Genomic DNA, 23,305 nt, shown 5'->3' with positions numbered 1-23,305 from the left:
GGAGGAGCCGGCGGGAGCAGGGAGGAGTAGGGTCTCCGCCTTCCCCTTCGCCGAGGCGCTCGCCCCGCCTTGGCCATTTCCGCCGCTGCGCAATCGGAGCGCCCAGGAAGGGGGAGGGGTCGCGGCGCGGGGAGGGGGCGGGGTCTGAACGCGGGTGAGGGGGCGTGCCGGGGCGCTGGTGAGGGGGCGTGCCGGGGCGGGGTCTGGACGTGGGTGAGGGGGCGTGCCGGGGCGCGGGTGAGGGGGCGTGCCGGGGCGGGGTCTGGACGCGGGTGAGGGGGCGGGCCGGGGCGGGGTCTGAGGCGGGGCGCGGGGAGCTGGCCTGGGTGTACAGTCCCCTTAGTCCTCGGCCGCGGCGGCGCAGAGCCAGCTGTAGAAGTCCCGCGGTGCACGAGGTAAGCTCTCCCGGGCGCAGAGAGGGTGAGGGAGAGAAATGGAACAATTTGCTAGATGAGCCTGTGGTAGGATGACGGAATGAGGCACCCTAACAACATGGACAGACCAGCAATCGACGCCCTAAATTGGGGTTCAGGGAGCGGAGTGGGGATTGGGAATAACGACCTCGTTATTCCATGATTTGAAGTGAAACCAAAGCATTGTTGTGTATTATTGATTTTTAAGAAAAGAGAAGTACTTGCCAGAATAGTGAATGATGCACTGGGGCCGGCGGGGGCCGAGGGAGGAGGAAACTGGGGTGCTGTAAATATTCCGTGTGTTGCTCCATGGTGGTTACACAGGTGTATGTGTATGAAAAAATTCAGAGCCAGACTCTTAAATTTGTGCACTTTAGGGAAGTTAGTCTTCAATTTAGCAAAGTTTAAAAATAAATCTAAAGCAGAAACATGCTTTTGTTGTGTTTTTTTTTTGTAAAGGTAAGAGAGGAAACCATACTTGGGGGTCCACCCACCGAGGACTTGAGCGATCAAACTAGTAGCCCATCTTCTATTTCCCTGTACGGGTAGGAATGATAATGAAACTTACCTTTACTGATTCTTATAATTTGCACTTCTGTTTTGTTATAGAAAGAAACTTTTATTTCTCCAGAAAATGTCATGAACAGGTTAAAAAACTATTAGAACATCTAAGAAATGATTATATTCATGATGTTAAGTTATATTTCCTGTTTGTGTGAGAGGGATAGAGTTGTACAATTCCAGGTTGCCCTGCCTCTATGATAAAATTATGCTTCCCCTTTGTTTTAAGTAGAGAACTGCTTTATGAAGAAGGCTCAAGCCTAGGTTCCAAAATTTCTGGCTCAAAATGGAGATGGGAAAACAGCAACTCTCTTTTGCTTTTCTGTACCCAATATAATCAGGTACTCCCCCACCCCAACCTCTCAGAAAACTGAGTATCCTCCTGACATAATCAGGGTCTTGCAAAAGTCATTTGTTAAGAAATGTTTGCTGAGAAGTGAATATATATTCTATATATATTTATATATATATTTATATATATATTCCAAGGGATGTGCCTTCTCCTTAAATCCTAAGCACATTGAAGCCAAATTTTGCAAAAAGGGGAACTTTTCCTGAAATACCTGCTTTTATGCAATGTTTGCTGTTCTCATGATTTATCTCATGAATAAATCATTAAATCGGACCCACAAATAATAGCATGCTTGTATAATCCAAATTTTATAAATGAAAAAGCAAGACAGTTATTAACTACAGAATAAAAATGTTATATGGCAAAGGAAAAGTAATCATAGACTTCTACTTGCCTTAGCTGTGAATAGTACTGGTATTTATTGAGTCACAATGTGTGTGCTCCACATTTTAATAAAAAATCTGCTATGTCTCTGTTGAAAGGATGGGAAAAATGAGAAGGGTGTGTGTGTGTGTGTGTGTGTGTGTGTGTGTGTGTGTGTGTTGGGAGGTGGAAAGACAGCTAAATGCTTATCTTCACTAGACGCTACCTAGACATGAAAAATCAAGAAGATACAAAATAAGCTTGTTATTTTGAGATAGAGTTAGATTTTAAGACTTAGCTAAAAAGAATTAAAGATGGTTGCCTTTTTAATTGGGAATGGAGATTGTTATTTTCTTAACTCTGTTGAACTCTTTAAGTTGTGTACATTACAGCATTAATAAAAAATTAAACATTAAAAGAAATTTTTGAAATTAAAGAGTAACTGTGATGCTAGAAAAATAAGCTTGCAAAAGTTATAAAGTATGGAATGCCTGTTTAGTTTTTGCTCCTTTCTTTTTTTTCAAACTTAAATCAAACCCTTTTACTCTAGTGTTAGATGTAATTCAGTTTATTTAAAGATTTTTCCTAATGTGTAACATGAGGTATGCCTGTACCATCAGACTCACTGAAAAGTAATTTTTCGTATGGCTTTTCCTTGGATGTTGAAATATTTTTAAAAAGCCATATTGCTATTTCTTTGTGAAGGATAGTAGTTTGGGGGAGAGAGGTTATCCCTTTGTGAGGGGTGTAAATGTCTAACTATTACATTGTTTTGTTCACCTGAAATTAATTTTTAAAAATGTCAATGGGACAGATGAATTATTTTGAAATTGAATGAATATCAAATAATTGGTGCTAAAGAAATAAACTTACATGAAATTGCGAGGATAAATAAAATGTCTAAACCAAACCAAAAGAAAGCCATACTGCTGAGGATAATGGTTTTTATTTCATTGCTCAATGGAATTGCAATGTCCTTAAATGTCAATTTTGCAAATATTTTTCATTTAGGCATTGGAGACATCTGATTGTGAGACAAAGGTGTCCGCGAAGCTATGGATGATACAGGAACTTTACTTGATATGAAAGAGTACCCTGATACAGATGTACAGAAAAACCAAGTCCTAACTCTAGAAGAATGGCAAGAGAAGTGGGTGGACCACCAAATTGGATTTCATAAGGAACAGGGACATGAGTAAGAAATGTTTGGTATATAACAGAGAAATGCTCTATCGGAAACTGACTTTGGAAATAATAATAATATTAATATAGGTACACATTATTTAACTGATTTTAAGATGTACATTTTTAGTTTTTCACATTTTAGCATCTCTGAAAGCACAGTGCATCTGTGGCACATCATAGGTGAATTGCAATGTTATCTCTTCTCATGGAGTATAAATAACAGTGTGACTTACAATTGAAGGCATCTTAGATTTATGAAATGCGGCTTTTTAAAAAGCCCCCTATAGCATCTATGTATTGGCATGCATATTTGTTCATAACAGCAGATGCTCAAGCAACATTTATACTTATATCTCATTATACTGAAAAGTGGTGTTGTCCTGACTTTGCTTTCCAATAGCATGAATTCAATAGTTAAAGTGTTATCTATCTGGTAGAAAAAGAGAAGTAGAGAGGAATTAATAAGTAAGCTAGAATGTTGAACCACATGTTAGTAGTAGTAGTAGGCTTCAAAGCAGCGGCAATAAATCATGGGCCAGTGCTGAGTAACATGGTCTTGTCAGACGTTTCTGGTTCCAGGCAGCCACCCTTGCCTTCTCCTGGGACACTATTACTATTATTGCATTTGCACACCAACTGATAGATGGAGCAACATCCCAGAACCTTTGTATGGGTTATCTTTGTCATGTGAATGGCCCTAAAAGAGCCACATCTCTACAGAGGAATTAACTACAAGAATAACTACAACTTTTCAGAGCTACTTCTGAGACCCGAGTACACACTTAGAGAGCTTACCATAAACAATGTTGAAAAGCTCAGTGCACCCAGAGCGTCCCCCACATCCACCTCTCTCTCTCTCTCTCTCTCTCTCTCTCTCTCTCTCTCTCTCTCTCTCTCTCTTTCTGTCTCTCATATTTGGGAGATTAATAAAGATTTTTCAAAACATATCAACCAGGAAAAATATTTTTCATTTTAAATTACTAATCAGGAAAGCCCCAGATTTAAGTCAAATTAACAATTCACTAGCTGTATGACTGAGCAAGTTACTTAACCTTCATATGTAAACTGGAGATTATAATAATGAATGTTATCCATCAACTTTGTAAACTTGTTAGGAACAGTAAAGGAGTTAATTCATGAAAAGTACTTAGAGTCATACAATTGTCATCCTTTCCTCTGTACATTGCACTAATTAAGACAAAAAAATTTTTGTTTTTCTCCCCAGGCTATTAAAGAAGCATTTGGATGCTTTCCTTAAAGGCAAGAGTGGATTGAGGGTATTTTTTCCTCTTTGTGGAAAAGCAGTTGAGATGAAATGGTATGAGCAGATAAGCATTAACACACTTTCTTGACGATAAATACTTGTAACTGAGAGCATTTGTGAAATAGCTGCTATGGCTTAAGATTCTAGTGTGGCCATGAAAGTGAGAACATTTAGACTATACTATTAGACTTTGCCATAACCAACTCACTTAATCAGAAGAAAAAATTACTTTGGAAACTACCTGCAAGAAAAACATTAATTTTATAAACAGATTGTTTTTTTTGCCATGTCATAAGTGACGACAATCTAACTCTAGCGGAGGTTTTGAGACAAGATTAGGAAAAGGTATATGATGAAACAGCCAATTAAATGTGATTGTTAAATATTTGTGGTCTGAAGCCAGTTGTAATAAAAATACCAGAACTGAACTATTATAATTGCATCAAAGTTATTATATTAGAGGATTTTTCATTGACATAGCTAATTTGTATATTGAGGTCTCTATGTATATCAGATGTGAATAAACTATGAGCTGATACCCAAAATCATTAAAAGAAAATGTTTAAGACATTTTCTTAGGTAATTTTTTTTTAATTAAAGTTTATTGGGGTGACAATTGTTAGTAAACTTACACAGATTTCAGGAGTATAATTCTGTATTACATCATCTATATGTAATATATCACATTGTGTGTTCACCACCCAGAGTCAGTTCCCTTTTCATCACCATACATTGGATCCCCTTTACTCTCATGTACCACACTCCTCCACCCTTATCCTCTGGTAACCACTAAACTATTGTCTTTGTCTATGAGTTTCTGTTTCTTCATTTGTTTGTCTTGTTCTTTTGTTGTTTTCGGTTTTATATACCACATATCAGTGCAATCATATGGTTCTCTGCTTTTTCTGTCTGACTTATTTTGCTTAGCATTATACTCTCAAGATCCATCCATGTTGTCACAAATGGTACTATTTCATCTTTTCTTACCACCAAATAGTATTCCATTGTGTATTTATACCACAACTTCTTTATCCATTCATCTATTGAAGGATGTTTTGGTTGTTTCCATGTCTTGGCCACCGTAAATAAAACTGTAATGAACATTGGAGCACATAAATCTTTATGGATAAATGTTTTCAGATTTTTTGGGTAGATACTCAGGAGAGGGATTGCTGGGTCACATGGTAATTCTACTATTAATTTTCTGATGAACCTCCACACAGCCTTCCGTAGTGGCTGCACCAATCCGCATTCCCACCAACAGAGTATGAGGGTTCCTTTTTCTCCACAGCCTCTCCAACACTTGTTATTATTTGTCTTGTTGATGATAGCCATCCTTACTGGGGAGAGGTGATAGCTCATTGTGGTTTTTATTTACATTTCTCTGGTGATTAGTGATGTTGAACATTTTTTCATATGTCTATTGGCCATTTGTATGTCTTTGGAGAAATGTCTCTCCAGGTCCTCTGCCCATTTTTTAATTCGATTGTTTTTTTATTGTTGAGTTGTATATTTTGGATATTAGCCCTTTATCGGAGGCGTTGTTTGCAAAAATCTTCTCCCATTCAGTTGGTTGCCTCTTTATTTTGTTGTTAATTTTTTTTAAGGGTAATATATTCCAATATAATCCAGCCTGTACCAGTCTATAGTACAGCTGTGCTTGATTTTTCCGTATGTTAAATGAAAATAAAAATCCATGCAGCTGGTTTAGATAACTTTCTTGTTTATATTTTGTAACTTCAAAAATGTATGGAGAATAATATTCTCTGTGTGCTAACTTACAAACTTCCTAGGAAATATGAAAGACATTATTAATATGCTTATTTTAGAACTATAAACAGTTCATGCTCTGACCACATTGAAAGTGTGTAGTCTTGTGTGGTTAGTAGGTACAGTCAGTTCTGCTCTAAATGCGAATTTCATTCTAACTCCATTGATAATTTAGGGAATAATTTGAACCTGACATAAATTTCACATTTGCTTATTCTCAAAAAAAATGAGGTAAAAGCAGGTGACTGTGCCTAGTGGAACTAAATTGTGTATGAATAGACAGAACGCACACATGTACACACCTCAAACCTTTCCCAGATACCTCAGTTTACCCTGTGTGCTGTGAGTCACTCCCTCCACAGCTAGAATTAGGAATCCCCATTTGATTCCCAATAATCCTTTGTCCATCATTCATTCGAAAAGCTGCAGCCCTTCAACGCCCAGTTCTACAGGTAAATGTCAGGTCATTCTCAAGGTAAAGTGCCAGGTTGTATTACTTATATATTTTGTAACCATTTAACGTGTGTAAAACTGTGCCACAGTTTCTGTTAGGTTCCTGTCTTTTTTTAATGTGGCACTGACGAAGTATTTTTTCCTTATGTAGTACTCATCCAGTTTATTTCTAACTTTAGTTTAATTGTATATTATTGAGAAAATCCTGATTCACAGAGATTAGTTATGGCAAATGTGTAACAGCTTTTTGTTTAAACATTTTTACATTAAAGTATAATTGATATACAACATTATACTAGTTTCAGATGTACAACATAATTATTTTATATTTGTATATTTTGCAAAGTAATACCCACAATAAATCAAGTTAACATCTGTCACAATACATAGTCACAAAAATTTTTTTCTCGTGATGAGAACTTTTATGATCTACTCTCTTAGCAACTTTCAAATATGCGATACAGTATTATTAACTACAGTCGCCATGCTGAAAATTACATACCCACGACTTACTTTATAACTGGAAGTTTGTACTTTTTGATCCTCTTCACCTGTTTTGCCCAACCCCAGCCTCTGACAACTATCAATCTGTTCTCTGTATCTATGAGATTTTTTGTTTGTTTGTTTATTTGTTTGTTTTTAGATACGACCTAAGTGAAATTATAGGGTATTTGTCTTTTTCCTCTGACTTATTTCTCTTAGCCTGATCTCCTCAAGGTTCAGCCATGTTGTCACAAATGACAACAGTTCTTTCTTTTTTATGGCTGAATAATGTTCCATTGTGAAAATGTTTTTAAGGTTGTGCCTCAACCCTCATCCATGAGCCTTGTGATTTTTATCACATACTTTTGCAGAGTGCAGTGATTTTTAGGAAGCCCTATGTTGCATTAAGGCAGAACTAACTGTATGTGTTTAATAAAATTGATACCGTGCCTAAGTGTTTGTGCCACTGATATTGTTTTCTCTGGAGTCCAAGATCCTAAGTCTGAATTCTGAAACTATAATACTCACCAGGAAAATACTAGTTATTGGCATATGGTAATTAAATATATTTCCGGAGAGTGTGTATTGTAAGTGGGTAGAAATTATAAGATTATTATAGTAACGAATGCTAGTGTTCTAGAGCTGTGTGCTCCAGTGCAGTAGCTACTAGCCACATGTGGCTGTTTAAATTTAAACTAAATCACACATAGCTATTATACATCTCAAGTGCTCAATAGCCAATGTGGTTAGTGGCTGCTGGATTGGGTAGCACAGATGTAGGCATTTCCTTCATCACTGAAAGTTTTAATAGACCGAGCTAGATGGAGCTGAATTAGAGAAATTGAAAAGCATTCCTAGTCCATAGGATATTTTTAAATTAGCAGCTCTGCTAATCAAATCCATTTGTAGTAAATCAACATTTTTAAGGTCTTATTTTGCAAGTTTTTCCATTTTATTCCTAAATTCATATAAATCAGTTTTTCAGAATTCTATATAGCATAAGGTTTGAGAATTTAGAGATTCACTTTCTATGGACCTCCATGTTCTAAGAAACCCTATGAACCTGAATTCATATACATCCCTTAAAATTAAGGAAATTACATGCTTATTGAAGCATCCTTTTATTTAGTACTGTAATTTAAATTAAAATTTAAATGTATGGTTTCATGCAGGTTCGCAGACCGAGGACACAATGTAGTTGGTGTGGAGATCAGTGAACTTGGGATCCGAGAATTTTTTACAGAGCAGAATCTTTCTTATTCAGAAGAACCAATCATGGAGATTCCTGGAGCCAAAGTATTCAAGGTTTGTTTTGCTTTTGGTAAGTGATTATGTCTGTATCCACCCCCAAAAGGTTTTCCTCAGCATGGGTAAGTGAGGATATTATACAAGTGCTTATAAGATTTTACCTAGGTATTACATAGTGCAAGGAGCTAAGGTTTAAAAAGATAAATGATAGTTAGATGTAGACAAATATATATAAAAGCTGAGGTGTACTCATGCTTTTGGTTTGGGTTGGTGCGATTGTTTTAAATTTATAAATAGGCATTTCTGAAAACCTGTCCTGTACCACACCCTGCCTGAGACATTGAAAAGGAGAAAACACTGTCCCTGCCCCAAAGAATCCCTTAGCTCAGGAGAGAAGAAAAACGCAGGGAAAGCTGTTTGCTGTTTGTCATACACAGAGCTCAGTATAATGCCACAGGGCATGAAGGGAACAGAGGAAAGTTACCCGACCCACTCTGGAGGAAGCTTCCTGAAGCATGGTGACTAATGGGGCTGGGAAAGGCAGGGAGTCAGGTCCATGGTCTTAGGTGCCCTGTGAAGCTGGTACTTCAGCCTGCACTGCAAGGTTTTAAGTGGGTGCATGACATGGCCAGATTTTCTTTTGAGACAAGTGACCCTTGTGGCCCTAAAGGAAGTACATTTGAAGGGCAGGAGCCTCCTGTCAGACAGACCAGGTAGGAGGCTGTGAGCAGTGGTCCAGGAAAGAGATTGTGAGACCTGAACTAGGAGATTGATAGGGGTGCTTAGACAAATGGGTAGGTTAAAGCAACATTTAAGATGTCAAACGGGGTGGATTTAGTGATTCACTGCGGGACCTAGGGGGTAATGAGTTCGCATTTCCAGCTCAGATGACCGGTTGGATAGCAGAGAATAAAGGAGAGGCAAGTTGAAGAGCAGAGATAATGAGTTTTGATGATGAGTGCAAGAGACCTGTGGAATGACCAAAGTGTAGCTGACAAATGGTTTAATGTCTCTGAAGCACAGGGCAGCACTTGGGCTGGAAATGATAGCTTTGAGAGTTGTCATCCTATGGCCAGAATGACCCGGGGGAACTGCTTCACCAGCTTGGGGTAATTGTGTAGAAATAAACAAAGACCACCCAAATGACAACAAGCAGAGGCTATATATTCAGACTGGGTCTGCCACTTGTGATGGACAGAGGCTCAAAGGCAGGCCAGGAAGTGGCAGAACTTTGTAGTAAAAAAGACAAAGGCTTCAGGTATACCCTGAGGGGGCTATTGGCCTGGGGAAGCTGGAGGGAGGCTGACCAGAGGGAGCATCCTCTCTGATGACTTTGGGAGTGTATTTGTCTTTCTCTGGTTGGGCTTGAGTAGGAGGGGGTGGGTAAAATTAGGGAGACCAGCGGCCATGGACCACAGAGGCTGTGGTTTGGCTTCCCAGGCTGGTTGCTGCAGAGGTTATGGGTCTGAGTCCTCTTGTCATACATGGTCTGGCCATTCAGTCTCTCGCAAAGTGCTCGCTTTTCTAAATACTAAAATTAATTGCTCAGGTCACTAGGAGGCTTGATAGTACTTTGTTTTACAGTTCCTCCCACTCCGTTCTCGGTTATCTAAGAATTGCAGATTATTCGGTCCAAACAGGCTAATCCTGCTTCCAGACTCCTTGGAGCAGTGGTCCTCAGCCCTAGTGGCACATTTGAAATCACCTGGGGATCTTTTAAAATTCCCAGTCTAAGGTCTCACCTCAGCCCAGTTACATCAGAATCTCTAGGGGTGGGAGTGGCATCAGTACTATTTAAAGCTCCCCGGTGATTCCAGTCTGCAGCCAAAGTTAAGATTTACTGGCTGTTCTCACTGCCTTCAGGCCCAGGCCTCTCTGGGCTGCCACCAAGGTGATTCCAGACTGGTCTTCAAAGACTCCTCCTCCCCCCCACCCCCCATTTGTAAGCCTCTCATTTCAGAATAAAATCTAGGAGTTTCACTTCCTGATGCACCTTTGCTGCCATTATCCTTCCCCCTCCCATCCCCACCTCCTACCTTTATGCCCCAGACTTGTCACATCCCCTGGACATGACAGAGTCCGTGTCACGTTACTCCCTGTGGACTTCACTCCCCACTCACTCACTCCCTGTAATGTTAGCAGATAGCATCAATACCCTTTCAGAGGCTGCCTCGTGTTTGGCCTTTCCTGGCGCTCCCAGGCAGTTCCCTGCTCTGTCCTCTAAATTCCCGTAGTTCCTGGGCACACAACCAGAATAGTACAGGCCATTCCACAGTGCATTGCTGCTCTGTCCTCATGCCTCTCTGCTCCACCAGGCTGTTCCCACTGTGCTCAGAGACTGTCAAATTCACATCCACTGTCTGGAACCAGGACAGTCCTGTCCATGAGCTGCTCAGGAACTAAATGCTCATTAGCCAAATGAATGAAAGACAGAAAAGGGGAAGTCAGCCCAGCTGCACATTTCATGAATAACTTAGAATGTCTGATCTTTGTCTCAGTCATTGATTGACCTGTGTATTTCTCTTTAGCAGAGTCAAAATTAGGACTCTGCTAAAATAAACATTGCTAAAATTCAGCAGGCTCTGAAATGAATAATAGCTAACTCCTCTCCAAGCTTAACCTCTGTATGATTTTCCTGTTGGAATTGATTCAAAAGAACAGGTTTGAAAAAAATAAATGGTGCCATTAAAAAATTATTTTCAGTAAAATTTTATTTTCAGTTAAAAAGTTACTTACAATAAAATTATATCCTTTATGTTTAATTACACATTCGCTCTCCATCACCTTTGTTTTGTCCCTTTTTCCTTTGCTTGACTACTCAGGTAGCTCTTGATTAAGTGGAATTTTTTTTTTTCTCGACACTTTCATTACAGAGCTCTTCGGGGAACATTTCATTGTACTGTTGCAACCTTTTTGATCTTCCCAGGTAGGACTGAATACTACCTCTTCACATTGAAAAACTTGAGTGCTCGCTGACCCTGCTGGGGATGGAGACAGGGTCTTTCACCACCCCCACCCACTTGCACGAGCACGAGCAACAGATTTGAGTCTGTTCTGCAGTTATTTTTACTGCAGCCTACGTGTCTGACAAAAAATTAGGGAGACCAGCAATCATTGAACATTTCCTAGCTTCCCTAATATCTTTGTCTTTGGAAAGCTTCCAAACTATGGAAAACATTATTATGACCCTAGACAGGTAAGGAAAAAGGAGAGCAAGATGGTGTCACCTTCACATCTGGGTCTGTAATACCTGGTGAAGAGCCACATGCGCCATGGGGAACACTGTTCGTCATGTTAAAGATTTTATTTTTCTTACATAAAATGTTGTATGTTTTTCTTTTTGTTCCTAATAGAGCAAATATTGGAAAATTTGACATGATTTGGGATAGAGGAGCATTAGTTGCTATTAACCCATGTGACCGTCAACGGTTAGTAATTTGGTTTCTTTAATTATGCTGGCCTTTCTTTGTTTTTTAGCCTTCTTAACTTAGTATGCTGTATTCTTTCTGGATTCCAGAAAATTAGCTATATTTTTTATGGAATTGAGGTACCTTATGTTATTTGAGTTAGAAGACCTAAATCCAACAACATCTTTGTCTAAAAAGTATAGGATTTGGCCATAGGGACCTGGGTACAAAGTATGGCTACTTCTGTCACTTCCAAGCTGTGTTACTTTAATCAAGGTTCTCATCTTCTCTAAGTCTTAGTTTACTCCTCTGCAAAATTGTAATATTTCTACTAATCCTGCCATCACTACCTCCAATAGTATCACCAGGTGACATTTGTTGGGCATTTGACTGGTGCAACTCATCGTTCTGTACCGAGTCCAGTCCTGGCTCCTGGTCAGTTTGCTGATGGGCCCATTAGGCTCAGGTCCCCACTCTGAACCAATCAGACGTGGCCGTGAAGTGGTGCCACCTGCTCCCCAAAGCACCTACTACGTCATGGTTTATGCCATACTTGCGTAGGTACTGCATACTTGGTTTATGCAGTACCTTGAATTTTTGCCTTAGTTTTGTCTCTCCCCAACTGAAATAAAGGCAAGAGATTGTCTTGTCCCTCTTACATATGCCGCTGGAGAGGTCCCAGCCACCTGCCGCATCCCAGGCCCCACAGCAAACTTACTGAATCAGCCTGTAGGGAAGGAGCTCAAGCAGTTTTTCTTTCAGCAAGTGCCCAGGTGACTTTCATACCAGCCTAACCTGGGAACCACTGCCCCAGAGCACGGGGAAGCACGGTGGCCCTTGGGGAGGTATGTGTTCAAAGTGCACAGGCCTCTGAGTACCTCAGGCTGGAAGGAGCCTCTGCTCATCTTTTTGTGAAGTCTTCTGGTCTGAGAGGCTCTGGAAGCAGGCCTCATTCTGACTCTCATCTTCAGTCTTTTCCAGCTTAGGTGACATTAGTTTCTGAACGTATTTCTGACTTTTAGAATGAGAATCGGCTTCACGGGATTGTTAGAATTAAAGTCAGTAATGTAGATGAAAGTAAGTGCTGCTTTCCCTCCCTGCCTCTCATCGCCTCCAGGCTTTGCCTATATCGAGAGATGTAACATATACTTTTTCATGCGTTTTTTTCCTCTTTTTAGTTATGCAGATATAATGCTGTCCCTAATGAGAAAAGGGTTTCAGTACCTCTTGTGTGTTCTTTCTTATGATCCAACTAAACATTCAGGTAAAGTCATTTTGTTTTGCTTTTTCTAGTTGCCTCATTTCCTGATTTAATTCTGTGACATTGATAGCATTATTTTCTCCTAATTTATCCCACAGGAAGTGTTCTGCTCATATAGGTACATGAAGATAAGTCTATTTTTGGTTGATGGAAACTATAAACATTATTTTCCCTTCCCAGTCCAAATATGTTTTTCTTATATTCTATTCCCATTTTATTCATCATTCATAGCTCAAACTATAAAACAGGGAGAAATGGATGGCCCTACGATAAAAGAGAAATCTCAAGCCCTGGATTAGGAAGAAGAAAAATTTGGTTGCCCTGCTATGGGTAGAGCATATATGTGTCATCTATGGGGTGAGAATGATTTGGGTGGATGCCTATGAATACACACAAACGCACCCTCGTTGGAGGATGGGGTGAGAAGTGGACAATGGGGAGGTGGGAGATGTGCAGGAAAATCACTGAACTATTGCTGTATTTTTAATTTCTGAAATTTTACAATTTGTCAATTGTATTCTTTTATAACTACCTTTGTTTTACATTTGTAAAAGTGATGTTTTCTTCTGGACTCATTTTACTGTGTTTGAACATTAAACCTTAACCTTTGTTGTGGCTGAACTTTCAGTCTCAGAAAGATTTGAAACCCAAATACATAGACCTTTTTTTTTCTATCTTTTTTTTACATATTTTTTTATTAGTTTCAGGTGCACAAAACAAAGTAATACTTAGACGTTTATCATTTATATCCCTCACACTGTGGACCTCCCTCCCCCCATCCATTATCTCTCTGACATCGCACCGAGCCATCACATTTCCACTATCTCCATTCCCAATGCTCTACTCCGCCTCTTGTAAGTATATACATACATATGTATACATATATATATATATAATTATAGTTGGCATTCATTATTGTTCAGCTTCAAGTGTACATTGCAGTGATCTGGCATCTACATCTTCTCTGAGGTGGTCTCCCAAATGGGAGACCTGTCCATCAAATACCCTACAAAATCTTTACAACATTATTGATTACGTTCCCCAAATTAATTTTCAAAACCCCGTGGCCATCTTGTGGTTACTGACTGTTTTCTAATCATCTCACCTTATCCCACCCCCCCACCCATCTAACAACCCTCAGATTTTCCTCTTTGTCTCCAAAACTGTTTCTGATTAGTTCATTCACTTATTCTCTTCTTTAGATTCCGCATGTAAGTGAAATCATATGGTACTTGTCTTTCTCTGTCTGACTTATTTCCTTAACATAATGTTCTCTAGGTCCATCCATGTTGTTGCAAATGGTAAGATTTCTTTCTTCTTTATGGCTGCGTAATACTCCATTGTATAAATGTACCACAGTTTCTTAATCCAGTCATCTACTGATGGGCATTTCGGTTGTTTCCATGTCTTGGCTATTGTGTATAGTGCTGCAATAAACATAGGAGTGCATAAAGATTTTTGAATTGGAGTTTTGGGTTTCTCCGGATAGATACCTAGGAGTGGAATTACTAGATCATAGGGTAGTTCCATTTTCAGATTTTTGAGATACCTCCATACTGTTTTCCATAGTGGCTGCACCAATCTGCAATCCCACCAACAGTGCACGAGCGTTCCCTTTATTCCACATCCGCGCCAGCACTTACTGTTTGTTGATTTATTGATGATAGCCATTTTGACTGGGGTAAGGTGGTATCTCACTGTGGTATTTATTTGCATTTCTCTGATGGTTAGTGAGGTTGAGCATTTCTTCATATGTCTGTTTGCCATCTGTATGTCCTTTTTAGAAAAATATCTCTTCATGTCCTCTGCCCATTTTTTAATTGGGTTGTTTGTTTCTTTGGAGTTGAGTTCAGTGAGTTTTTTTATAGATTTGTGGTATTAACCCTTTATCAGATATATCATTGGCAAATATCTTTTCCCATTTAGTAGGATCCCTTTTGGTTTTATTGATGGTTTCCTTTGCTTTGAAAAAACTTTTTAGTTTGATATCATCCCACGTGTTTATTTTTTCTCTTACTTCCCTCGCGCGAGGGGATATATCAATAAAATCTTGCTCCGGGTAATGTCTGTGAAGTTTCTTCCTATATTTTCTTTTAGGTATTTTATGGTTTCAGATCTTACATTTAAGTCTTTAAACCATTTTGAATTTATTTTTGTATATGGTATAAGGAGGTGGTCCAGCTTCATCTTCTTGCATGTGTCTGTCCAGGTTTCCCAGTACCATTTATTAAATAGACTGTCTTTACTCCATTGTACATTCTTACCTCCATTGTCGTAGATTAAATGGCCATATAGGCATGGATATATTTCTGGACTCTCTATTCTGTTCCATTGATCTATGTGTCCGTTTTTATGCCAGTACCATGCTGTTTTGATTACTGTAGCCTTGTAGTATAATTTGATGTCAGGTATTGTTATACCTCCCACTTTGTTCTTATTTCTCAAGATTGCTGAGGCTATCCGGGGTCTTTTATGGTCCCAAATAAATTTTAGGATTGTATGTTCTATTTCTGTGAAAAACGTCACTGGTAGTTTGATAGGAATTGCGTTGAATATGTATATTGCCTTAGGCAGTATGGACATTTTAACTATATTAATTCTTCCTATCCATGAACATGATATGTGTTTCCATCTATTTATGTCTTCTTTCATTTCTTTCTTCAGTGTTGTATAATTTTCTGAGTACAGATCTTTTAGTTCTTTGGTTAATTTTATTCCCAGGTATTTTATAGTCTTTGGAGCAATTGTAAATGGGATTGTTTTTCTTAATTTCTCCTTCTGATATTTTATTATTGGTATATACAAATGCAACTGATTTCTGAATATTTTGTATCCTGCTACTTTATTAAATTCATCTATCCGCTCTAATAGTTTCTTGGTGGAGTCTTTAGGATTCTCTATATATAGTATCATATCATCTGCATATAATGATAATTTTACTTCCTCCTTACCAATTTGGATGCCTTTTATTTCTTTTTCTTGTCTGATTGCTGTGGCTAGAACTTCCTATGTTGAATAGAAGTGGAGATAGTGGGCAACCTTGCCTTGTTCCTGATCTTAGGGGGAATGGTTTTAGCTTTTCCACATTGAGTATGATGTTAGCTGTGGGTTTGTCATATATGGCCTTCATTGTGAGATATGATCTCTCTATTCCCACTTCTTTGGGTTTTTGTCTTAAATGGCTGCTGGATTTTATCAAATGCTTTTTCTGCATCTATTGATATGATCATGTGATTTTTATTTTTCATTTTGTTAATGTGGTGTATCACATTAATTGATTTGCAGATGTTGAACCACCCCTGCATACCAGGGATGAATCCCACTAGATCATGGCGTATGATCTTTTTAATGTATTGCTGAATTCTGTTCGCTAATATTTTGTTGAGGATTTTTGCATCTATGTTCATTAGAGATATCTGCCTGTAGTTTTCTTTTTTTGTGGTGTTTTTGTCTGATTTTGGGATCAGGGTGATAGTGGCTTCATAAAACGTGTTTGGGAGTCTTCCCTCCTTCTGGATTTTTTGGAAGAGCTTGAGGAGAATAGGTGATAATTCTTTTTTGAACGTTTTGTAAAATTCACCTGTAAAGCCATCTGGTCCAGGGCTTTTGTTTGTTGGGAGATTGTTGATTACTGATTCAATTTCCCTGATGGTAATCAGTCTATTCAGGTTTTATGTTTCTTTTTGAGTTAGCCTTAGAAGGTTGTGCGCCTCTAGAAAATTGTCCATTTCTTCCAGATTGTCAAATTTGTTGACATATAGTTGCTCATAGTAATTTCTTAAAATTTTTTGTATCTCTGCAGTGTCTGTTGTCACTTCTCCTCTTTCATTTCTGATTTTATTAATTTGGGTTCTCTCTTTTTTTAATGAGTATGGCTAAAGGTTTGTCAATTTTGTTTATCTTCTCTAAGAACCAACTCTTGGATTCATTGATCTTTTGTTTTTCTGGTTTCTATTTCATTTATTTCCGCTCTGATCTTTATTATCTCCTTCCTTGTACTCCCTTTGGGCTTATTTTGCTGTTCTTTTTCCAGATCTCTTAAGTGTGAAGATAAACTGATGATTAGTGATGTTTTTTGTTTCTTTAGGTAGGCCTGCAATGCTATGAATTTCCCTCTTGGGACTGCTTTCGCGGCATCTGATAGATTTTGGGTCGCCATGTTTTCATTTTCATTTGTCTCGAGATATCTTTTGATTTCTTTCTTGATCTCCTGGTTGACCCATTCATTATTTAGTAATAAGTTATTCAGCCTCCATGAATTGGTGTGTCTTCCAGATTTTTTCCTGTAGTTCATTTCTAATTTCATAGCACTGTGATCAGAGAAGACAACTGGTATGATTTCAATTTTTTAAAATTTATCAAGACTTGTTTTGTGGCCTAACATATGGTCTATCTTGGAAAATGTTCCATGTGTGCTTGAGAAAAACGTGTATTTTGCAGCATTCGTGTGAAATACTCTGAAAATATCAATTAAATCCAAGTGGTCCAATGTATCATTTAAGGCTGTTGTTTCCATATTGATTTTCTGTCTGGAAGACCTGTCCCTTGTTGTCAGAGGTGTGTTGAAGTTCCCTACTATGATAGCGTTACTGTTGATCTCTGTCTTTATGTCAGTCAATATCTGTTTTATATATTTAGGTGTTCCTATGTTGTATGCATAGATGTTTACTAGGGTTATGTTCTCTTGTCGGATCGATCCCTTTATTATTATATAATGTCCATCATTATCTTTTAATATGTTCTTCATTTTAAAGTCTATTTTGTCAGATATAAGTATTGCAACTCCAGCTTTTTTCTCATTTCCATTTGCATGAAATATCGTACTCCAACCCTTCACTTTCAGCCTGTGTGTGTCTTTTGATCTGAGGTGAGTCTCTTGTATACAGCATATACAAGGGTCTTGCTTTCTTATCCACTCAGCCCCCCTGTCTCTAGATTGAAGCATTTAATCCATTTACGTTTAAAGTGATTATTGATAGTTACATAGTTATTGCCATTTTTAAATTTGTAGTTAGATTGTTTTCATCTTTCTTTTGTTTATAGAAGTCCTTTTAGTATTTCTTGCAATGCTGGCTTGGTGGTAATAAATTCCTTTAGCTTATTCTTTTCTGGGAAGCTCTTTATCTCTCCATCAACTTTAAATGATAGCTTTGCTGGATAAAGCAATCTAGGTTATAGGTCTTGTTTTCCATCACTTTGAGTATCTCCTGCCACTCCCTCCTAGCCTTCAATGTTTCTGTAGAAAAGTCATTTGATACTCTTACGGGAGTTTCCTTGTATGTAACCCTCTGTCTTTCTCTTGCTGCTTTTAGGATTCTCTCTTTGTCTTTAAGCTTTGCCATTTTAACTATAATGTGTCTTGGTGTGGACCTGTTTGGGTTTATCCTGGTTGGAAATCTCTGCACTTCCTGGGCTTGTATGTTGGTTTCCTTCATCAGGTTAGGGAAGTTTTCGGAGATTATTGTTTCAGATATGTTCTCAATCCCTTGCTTCCTCTCTTCACCTTCTGGTATTCCTATGATGTGCATGTTGTTGTGCTTGATGTTATCCCAGAGGTCTCTCAAACCATCTTCATTGTTTTTTATTCTTTTTTCTTTCTGTTATTCTGTTTGGGTGATCTCTGCTAACTTGTCTTCTAAGTCGCTGATTTGATACTCTGCTTCATCTAACCTGCTGGTAATTCCTTCAAGTGAGTTCTTAATTTCGGTAATTGTGTTCTTTAGTTCTAACTGGTTGTTATGATTTCTACATCCTTCTTTATGTCATCTCTAAGCTCCTTAAACATTCTTATCACCAGTGTTCTGAGCTCTGTCTCTGATAGGTTGGTTATCTCTGCTTCATTTGGTTCCTGTTGTAGAGGTTTCTTCTGTTCTTTTATTTGGGACATGTTTCTTTCTTTCACCATTCTGGCTGACTCTCTGTGTTTGCTTCAATGTATTAGGTAGATCCCCTAGAGTTCTTAGTTCTTGCTGGGTTATCTTATGTAGCATGTGTCCTTTATATTTGACTTGCACTACTTCATTCTCCTCTGCGTGTGCTCCAAAGGTGACTCTTGTGTTGTGTATATTGTCCTGTTAAAGAAGATCTTTAATTGCTTTTTGCTTGTGAGTAGGTGGGGTTAACTCCTAGGCTGACTAGTTGTGAGACTTGGCTCTGCCGACCGCAGGGTGTTCTTCTGTGTAAGGGTTGACCACTTAAATGTGGTTTGGCCTCTATGGGCTCTTGTGCCTACAGAGAATTCCCTCTGGGGGTGTGACTTGTAGATCAAACACAGTAGTACTCTTGTTTGGCCTGGAGTTGGCCTCTGAGTGTGTTGAATCTTGTGCCTCTTAAGCTGGGCCCTGGTAGGGCAATTTCGCAAATCACCAAGCACAACAACAACAACAACAACAAAGAAAAAAATCAAATACATTCACATGAAAAAACACCTGATAACCCCCACTCAACACAGGCAAAGATATCAAAGATATAAAGACAAAACAAAACAAAGCAAAACAAAAAGCAGCGCCAGTCTTGGCTTAAGCCCACCAAGTAATCTCCAGGTTGTCCTCTGCTGTACCAGAGAGTCCCCTGCCTATTGTGCAGGCAGAACCGGTCACCTGGTGCCCAGGGTGACTTTTGGACTATAGATTTAAATGCGTGGGGCTGGGGGGTCTGGATGATAGTTTTTACAAAGTCAGTACAGTTTCTGCCCTTGCCTGCACATATGCACACTAAGAGTAGCAACACCATCCCTGTGTCCAGTTCTCCTGAGTCATAGGGCACTTCTTTCGTGTGTGTGGTAGGGGGAGGAGCAGGCAGGAGATTTCTGAGCTGCTGAAAGCCAGGAGCTCAGTCTGCTGCTTACTGTTGATCCCTGGGAAAGCCTCAGCAGTTGCAGTTGCCCCACCCTAGGCAGGCCAGAAAGGGTGGGGGCTGGGGATGGAGGGGTCTTCTCTCTCCCAGCCCAGCCGCATCACACTCTTCCCGCAGGCAAGAAAAAGTGGTGGCTGGGGGTTGGAGGAGTCTCTTCTCCTAGCCCAGCCAAAATCACACTCTTCCCAGCCTCTTCCCTGGGTCAGAGCTGCACGCCAGTCTTCCCAGAGACTGAGCACTAGGGCTCCTCTGTAATCTGACACTATTCCTCAGTTCAGGGTCCAGTTTAAGTCTCTGGAAGGGCGGGGATAGGATTGGAGGAGCGGGGGAAGGGGCCCGGGTATGGAGTCTGTGTTCTTTGTCCGCCCTAGGGCCCACCAAGCTGCCCCCCTGGAGGGAGCGATCAGTTGTGGGACGCAGGGAAAGAGCCCACCTCCTGGCTTTTGTATTCTCTGTTCCGCCCTCGGGACCCCTGTGTCTTTAGAGCTGTGGGTTACCACCACCGCCTCAGCTGCTGCAGCTGCCGCCGGCCGATTCCACCGCGGGACCGCACGTTTCCACTCTGCTCCCTTCCTTCTTCCCCTGCTCGCTCAATTTGCGCACCTTCAAGTAATCCTTCCACGAGTCTCTTAGGAGTCTCTTAGCTGTTCTGCGTGATGAGCAAAGAGTTGTTTGATGGGTTATATGTCCCGTTTGTAATAAGATCCGGAGGAGAACTCAGAAAGTGTGCTTTGCTGCCGCCATTCCTCTCCTTGGAAAATAGTGTAGAGAGCAGGCAAGTTCTCCATGGTCTCAGGTCTTCCTGAATTCATCCTCAGTGTTCTACAGCTCCTCCATATCTCTTTTGCTAAAGCTAATTCAGGTGTCCCAGCGTCAGCTCCAGGTCTCCCCAACATAGACTTTTAATTATAAAAATTCCTTTTGATTTTTAATCGAGCCTTTTAAAAAGTGCCAGTGTTTTATAAACATTTACATATGTTAATATTTTTTTCCGTTTGAATAAATCATCTTAAAAACTCATTAAAAGATGAGACTTTGTGTCCGTAATTAAGTCTGGGACAATCAGATGGAAATGAAATTAATGGAGATAGACATCAGCTCTGCTAATCTGATTTAATTTTCATTCCTGAACTAGGGCAGGGCCTGTGGGAAGAAAACACAGCAAATTCTGTTTGGGGCTAGAGCCCAAGAAGATAGCTCTAGAAAGGGGAAGAAGCTAAGTTTCCTCTAAAGTTAGTGGCCCCCAGCAAAGTGGATAGGTGTATAGAATATGGGTGAGTGTGGGAGTCGTAGAAAATCAATAGCCCAGAAGATGACAGAGACCCCAAGAAAATTTCTTAATGAACTCCATTCTGATTTCAGTGTTCCCAAGTCCTGTAGCTGGCTACCATCTTACCTAACATTGCCATTTTCTCAGTAATCCAGTCTTTGGTAGGAGATGGTACAAAAGAAGAACATGTCACATCCTCATCTATTTGGATAATTAAGTTGTGTGTAGAGTAATTATATGGAGTGATTAGAAATAAACTGAAAAGTGGGCCCTGAGAATTTATTTCTCTTTCGAATTTGATCTATAGAAGTTATTCTTTACCGTGTTTCTCTTTTACCTAGGCCCACCATTTTATGTTCCAGATGCTGAACTTAAAAGATTATTTGGTAAGTTATGGATGTGTACTGTTAACTGTTTTGAGTTATGGATGTGTGCTGTTAACTGTTTTGAGCTTATTATCAAACTATTGCTATCTAGAAGTACATAAAATTTAAGTCAGAAACCATTTTATTGAAGACTCTTATCCTAGAAAAGTGAAAGATGTCTGTAATATACCTTTTTAACTAAGTGGTATACTTATGTTGGAGACATTTGAATTCTTCTAGAGACAGTATGTTGATTTTGGCTCTTAGGAGTTAAATTGATAACAATTTAGAGTTCACAAAATTTGCCTTAGTATTTCCCATTTCCAATTAAAAGAAAAAGAAAAATCTCCAATACACAGTTTTTAAAATCATTTGATGTGGGTTTTTTTTGTTTGTTTTTTTAAAGATTTATTGGGGAAGGAGAACAGGACTTTATTGGGAAACAGTGTGTACTTCCAGGACTTTTTTCCAAGTTGTCCCCTCAATCGCAGTTGTGGAGGGTGCCATTCAGCTTCAAGTTGTTGTCCTTTCAGTCTTAGTTGTGGAGGGCCCAGCTCAGCTCCAGGTCCAGTTGCCGTTGCTAGTTGAAGGGCGTGCTGCCCACCATCCCTTGCGGGACTCGAAGAATCGAACTGGCAACCTTGTGGTTGAGAGCCCACTGGCCCATGTGGGAATCGAACCTGCAGCCTTAGGAGTTATAGGAGCATGGAGCTCCAACCGCCTGAGCCACCAAGCCAGCCCCTGATGTGTTTTTAGAAGAACCCCTGATTACATTCTTCATAAAGTTTTAACTTGTTACCCTTTCTTCTTCTTTCAGGTTCAGTATGCAACAGCCAATGTCTTGAGAAGGTTGATATTTTTGAAGAACGATATAAACATTGGGGAATTGACTGCCTTATTGAAAAATTATATCTACTTACAGAAAAGTAAATGAGACAAATAAAAAGCAAGTAACTTCAAGTTTTTGAACTTTTGAGCAATTGAAAATTATGCTAAGGCATGAAAATATAATGGATGATCTTTGAAAATAATTGTTCACAAATCACATCGTACATCTTTGCTCAAAAATGCATATATCAATAACTTTTTAGAAAATAAAATCACATGCTAAAATGTTAAGGTAGCTACCTTTGGAAAGAATATGGTTGGGGGTACAAGATTATAGCTGTGTGTTTTATTTACAGATTGCAAGAATTTTTTTACAGTCAGCACGTATTACTTCTATAATTAAAAAAATAAAAGAAAAGCGCAATGTATATAACTTAAAGAAACATAATAAACAGAAAAATTGGCATTCTTTATGAAATTTAGAACCATTGAGGAGATGTAACATTTTAACAAGGTTCAAAGTAAAAGAAAGTGGTCCAAGAAATCATGTACAATATTTCCTATAAATCTTCATATTATACTCAAATCCTAGCACTCCTTTTCACATGATTTCCTTGTGTAATTTTATGTGTAACAAAATCAAGAAACAAATTTAAAAATTAATTAAACAAACCTACATGCAACAAAATGTTTTTCTCAAACTGTAAAAATAAATTTTAAAAAAAAGTTTTTTCTGAATTTGGCAGTTTTTTTCCTTCTTAGTTTAATGTTGTTTAAATAAAAAAGTCTTATGAAATATAGTGTACCTAGGGCTAGATTCCTGACTGTTCATTATGAAACAATCAATTCATAACAAATGTCTCATTTGTTAAATGAGACATTTCTCTCCAACCACACCGCCTAATAATACCTAAATCACATAGATTGTTTGGCTCATGTTAATAGGATGGTATGTGCTTATCATTAAAAGATAAGTTACTTAATGGTGTATGTGTGTGTGTGCTCTATTAAAGGTTGTTAATGGGGAAGTTTATAGACCCCTTGAATATTGATGAAAGCTCTCCTTAGAAATATGTCATCTGCAGAATACTGTGAAAACTTCTTTTGTGTTCAGAATTGTTGACTTTCCTCCTTCTTCTGCCGCCATTTAGGAATGGCTGCCCTAGAAGCTTTCTGGCACTGGTCTTATTCTAATATACTTATAAGGCTATTCATTTGGAGTGTCTC

The 23,305-nt window shown here is 39.0% G+C and overlaps 1 protein-coding gene across 6 annotated transcripts; it reads left to right on the top strand.

The window, feature by feature from the left end:
* Positions 1 to 267: 267 nt before the first annotated feature.
* TPMT (thiopurine S-methyltransferase) lies at positions 268 to 23,103 on the top strand. 6 transcript variants are annotated; one of them, XM_081057325.1, is made up of 11 exons: positions 268 to 395; positions 873 to 952; positions 2,701 to 2,884; positions 4,100 to 4,192; positions 8,017 to 8,149; positions 10,966 to 11,018; positions 11,446 to 11,520; positions 12,678 to 12,763; positions 13,462 to 13,614; positions 21,227 to 21,271; positions 22,068 to 23,065. In XM_081057325.1, the coding sequence occupies exons 3-11, from the start codon at positions 2,745 to 2,747 to the stop codon at positions 22,178 to 22,180; spliced, it is 891 nt and encodes a 296-aa protein (XP_080913451.1). In that variant the 5' UTR covers positions 268 to 395; positions 873 to 952; positions 2,701 to 2,744; the 3' UTR covers positions 22,181 to 23,065. The 6 variants fall into 6 exon arrangements, with proteins under 6 accessions (XP_080913451.1, XP_080913450.1, XP_080913454.1 ...); XM_081057324.1 differs by having other exon boundaries at positions 873 to 958; XM_081057328.1 differs by lacking the exon at positions 13,462 to 13,614 and having other exon boundaries at positions 22,068 to 23,066.
* Positions 23,104 to 23,305: the final 202 nt, after the last annotated feature.

Source organism: Rhinolophus hipposideros (genome assembly GCF_964194185.1).
Source record: "Rhinolophus hipposideros genome assembly, chromosome: 8".
Lineage (NCBI taxonomy): Eukaryota > Metazoa > Chordata > Mammalia > Chiroptera > Rhinolophidae > Rhinolophus > Rhinolophus hipposideros.
This window is presented reverse-complemented; position numbering and strand designations above follow the sequence as displayed.

What these genes read in the sequence shown, in the direction of transcription:
- TPMT (XM_081057325.1), top strand. Translation starts at nt 2,745, where the DNA reads ATGGATGATACAGGAACTTTACTTGATATGAAAGAGTACCCTGATACA. An exon ending in TGATCCAACTAAACATTCAG is followed by an intron (nt 12,764 to 13,461) that starts GTAAAGTCATTT and finishes TTTTTTTATTAG; the next exon opens with TTTCAGGTGCACAAAACAAA. An exon ending in TGAACTTAAAAGATTATTTG is followed by an intron (nt 21,272 to 22,067) that starts GTAAGTTATGGA and finishes TTCTTCTTTCAG; the next exon opens with GTTCAGTATGCAACAGCCAA.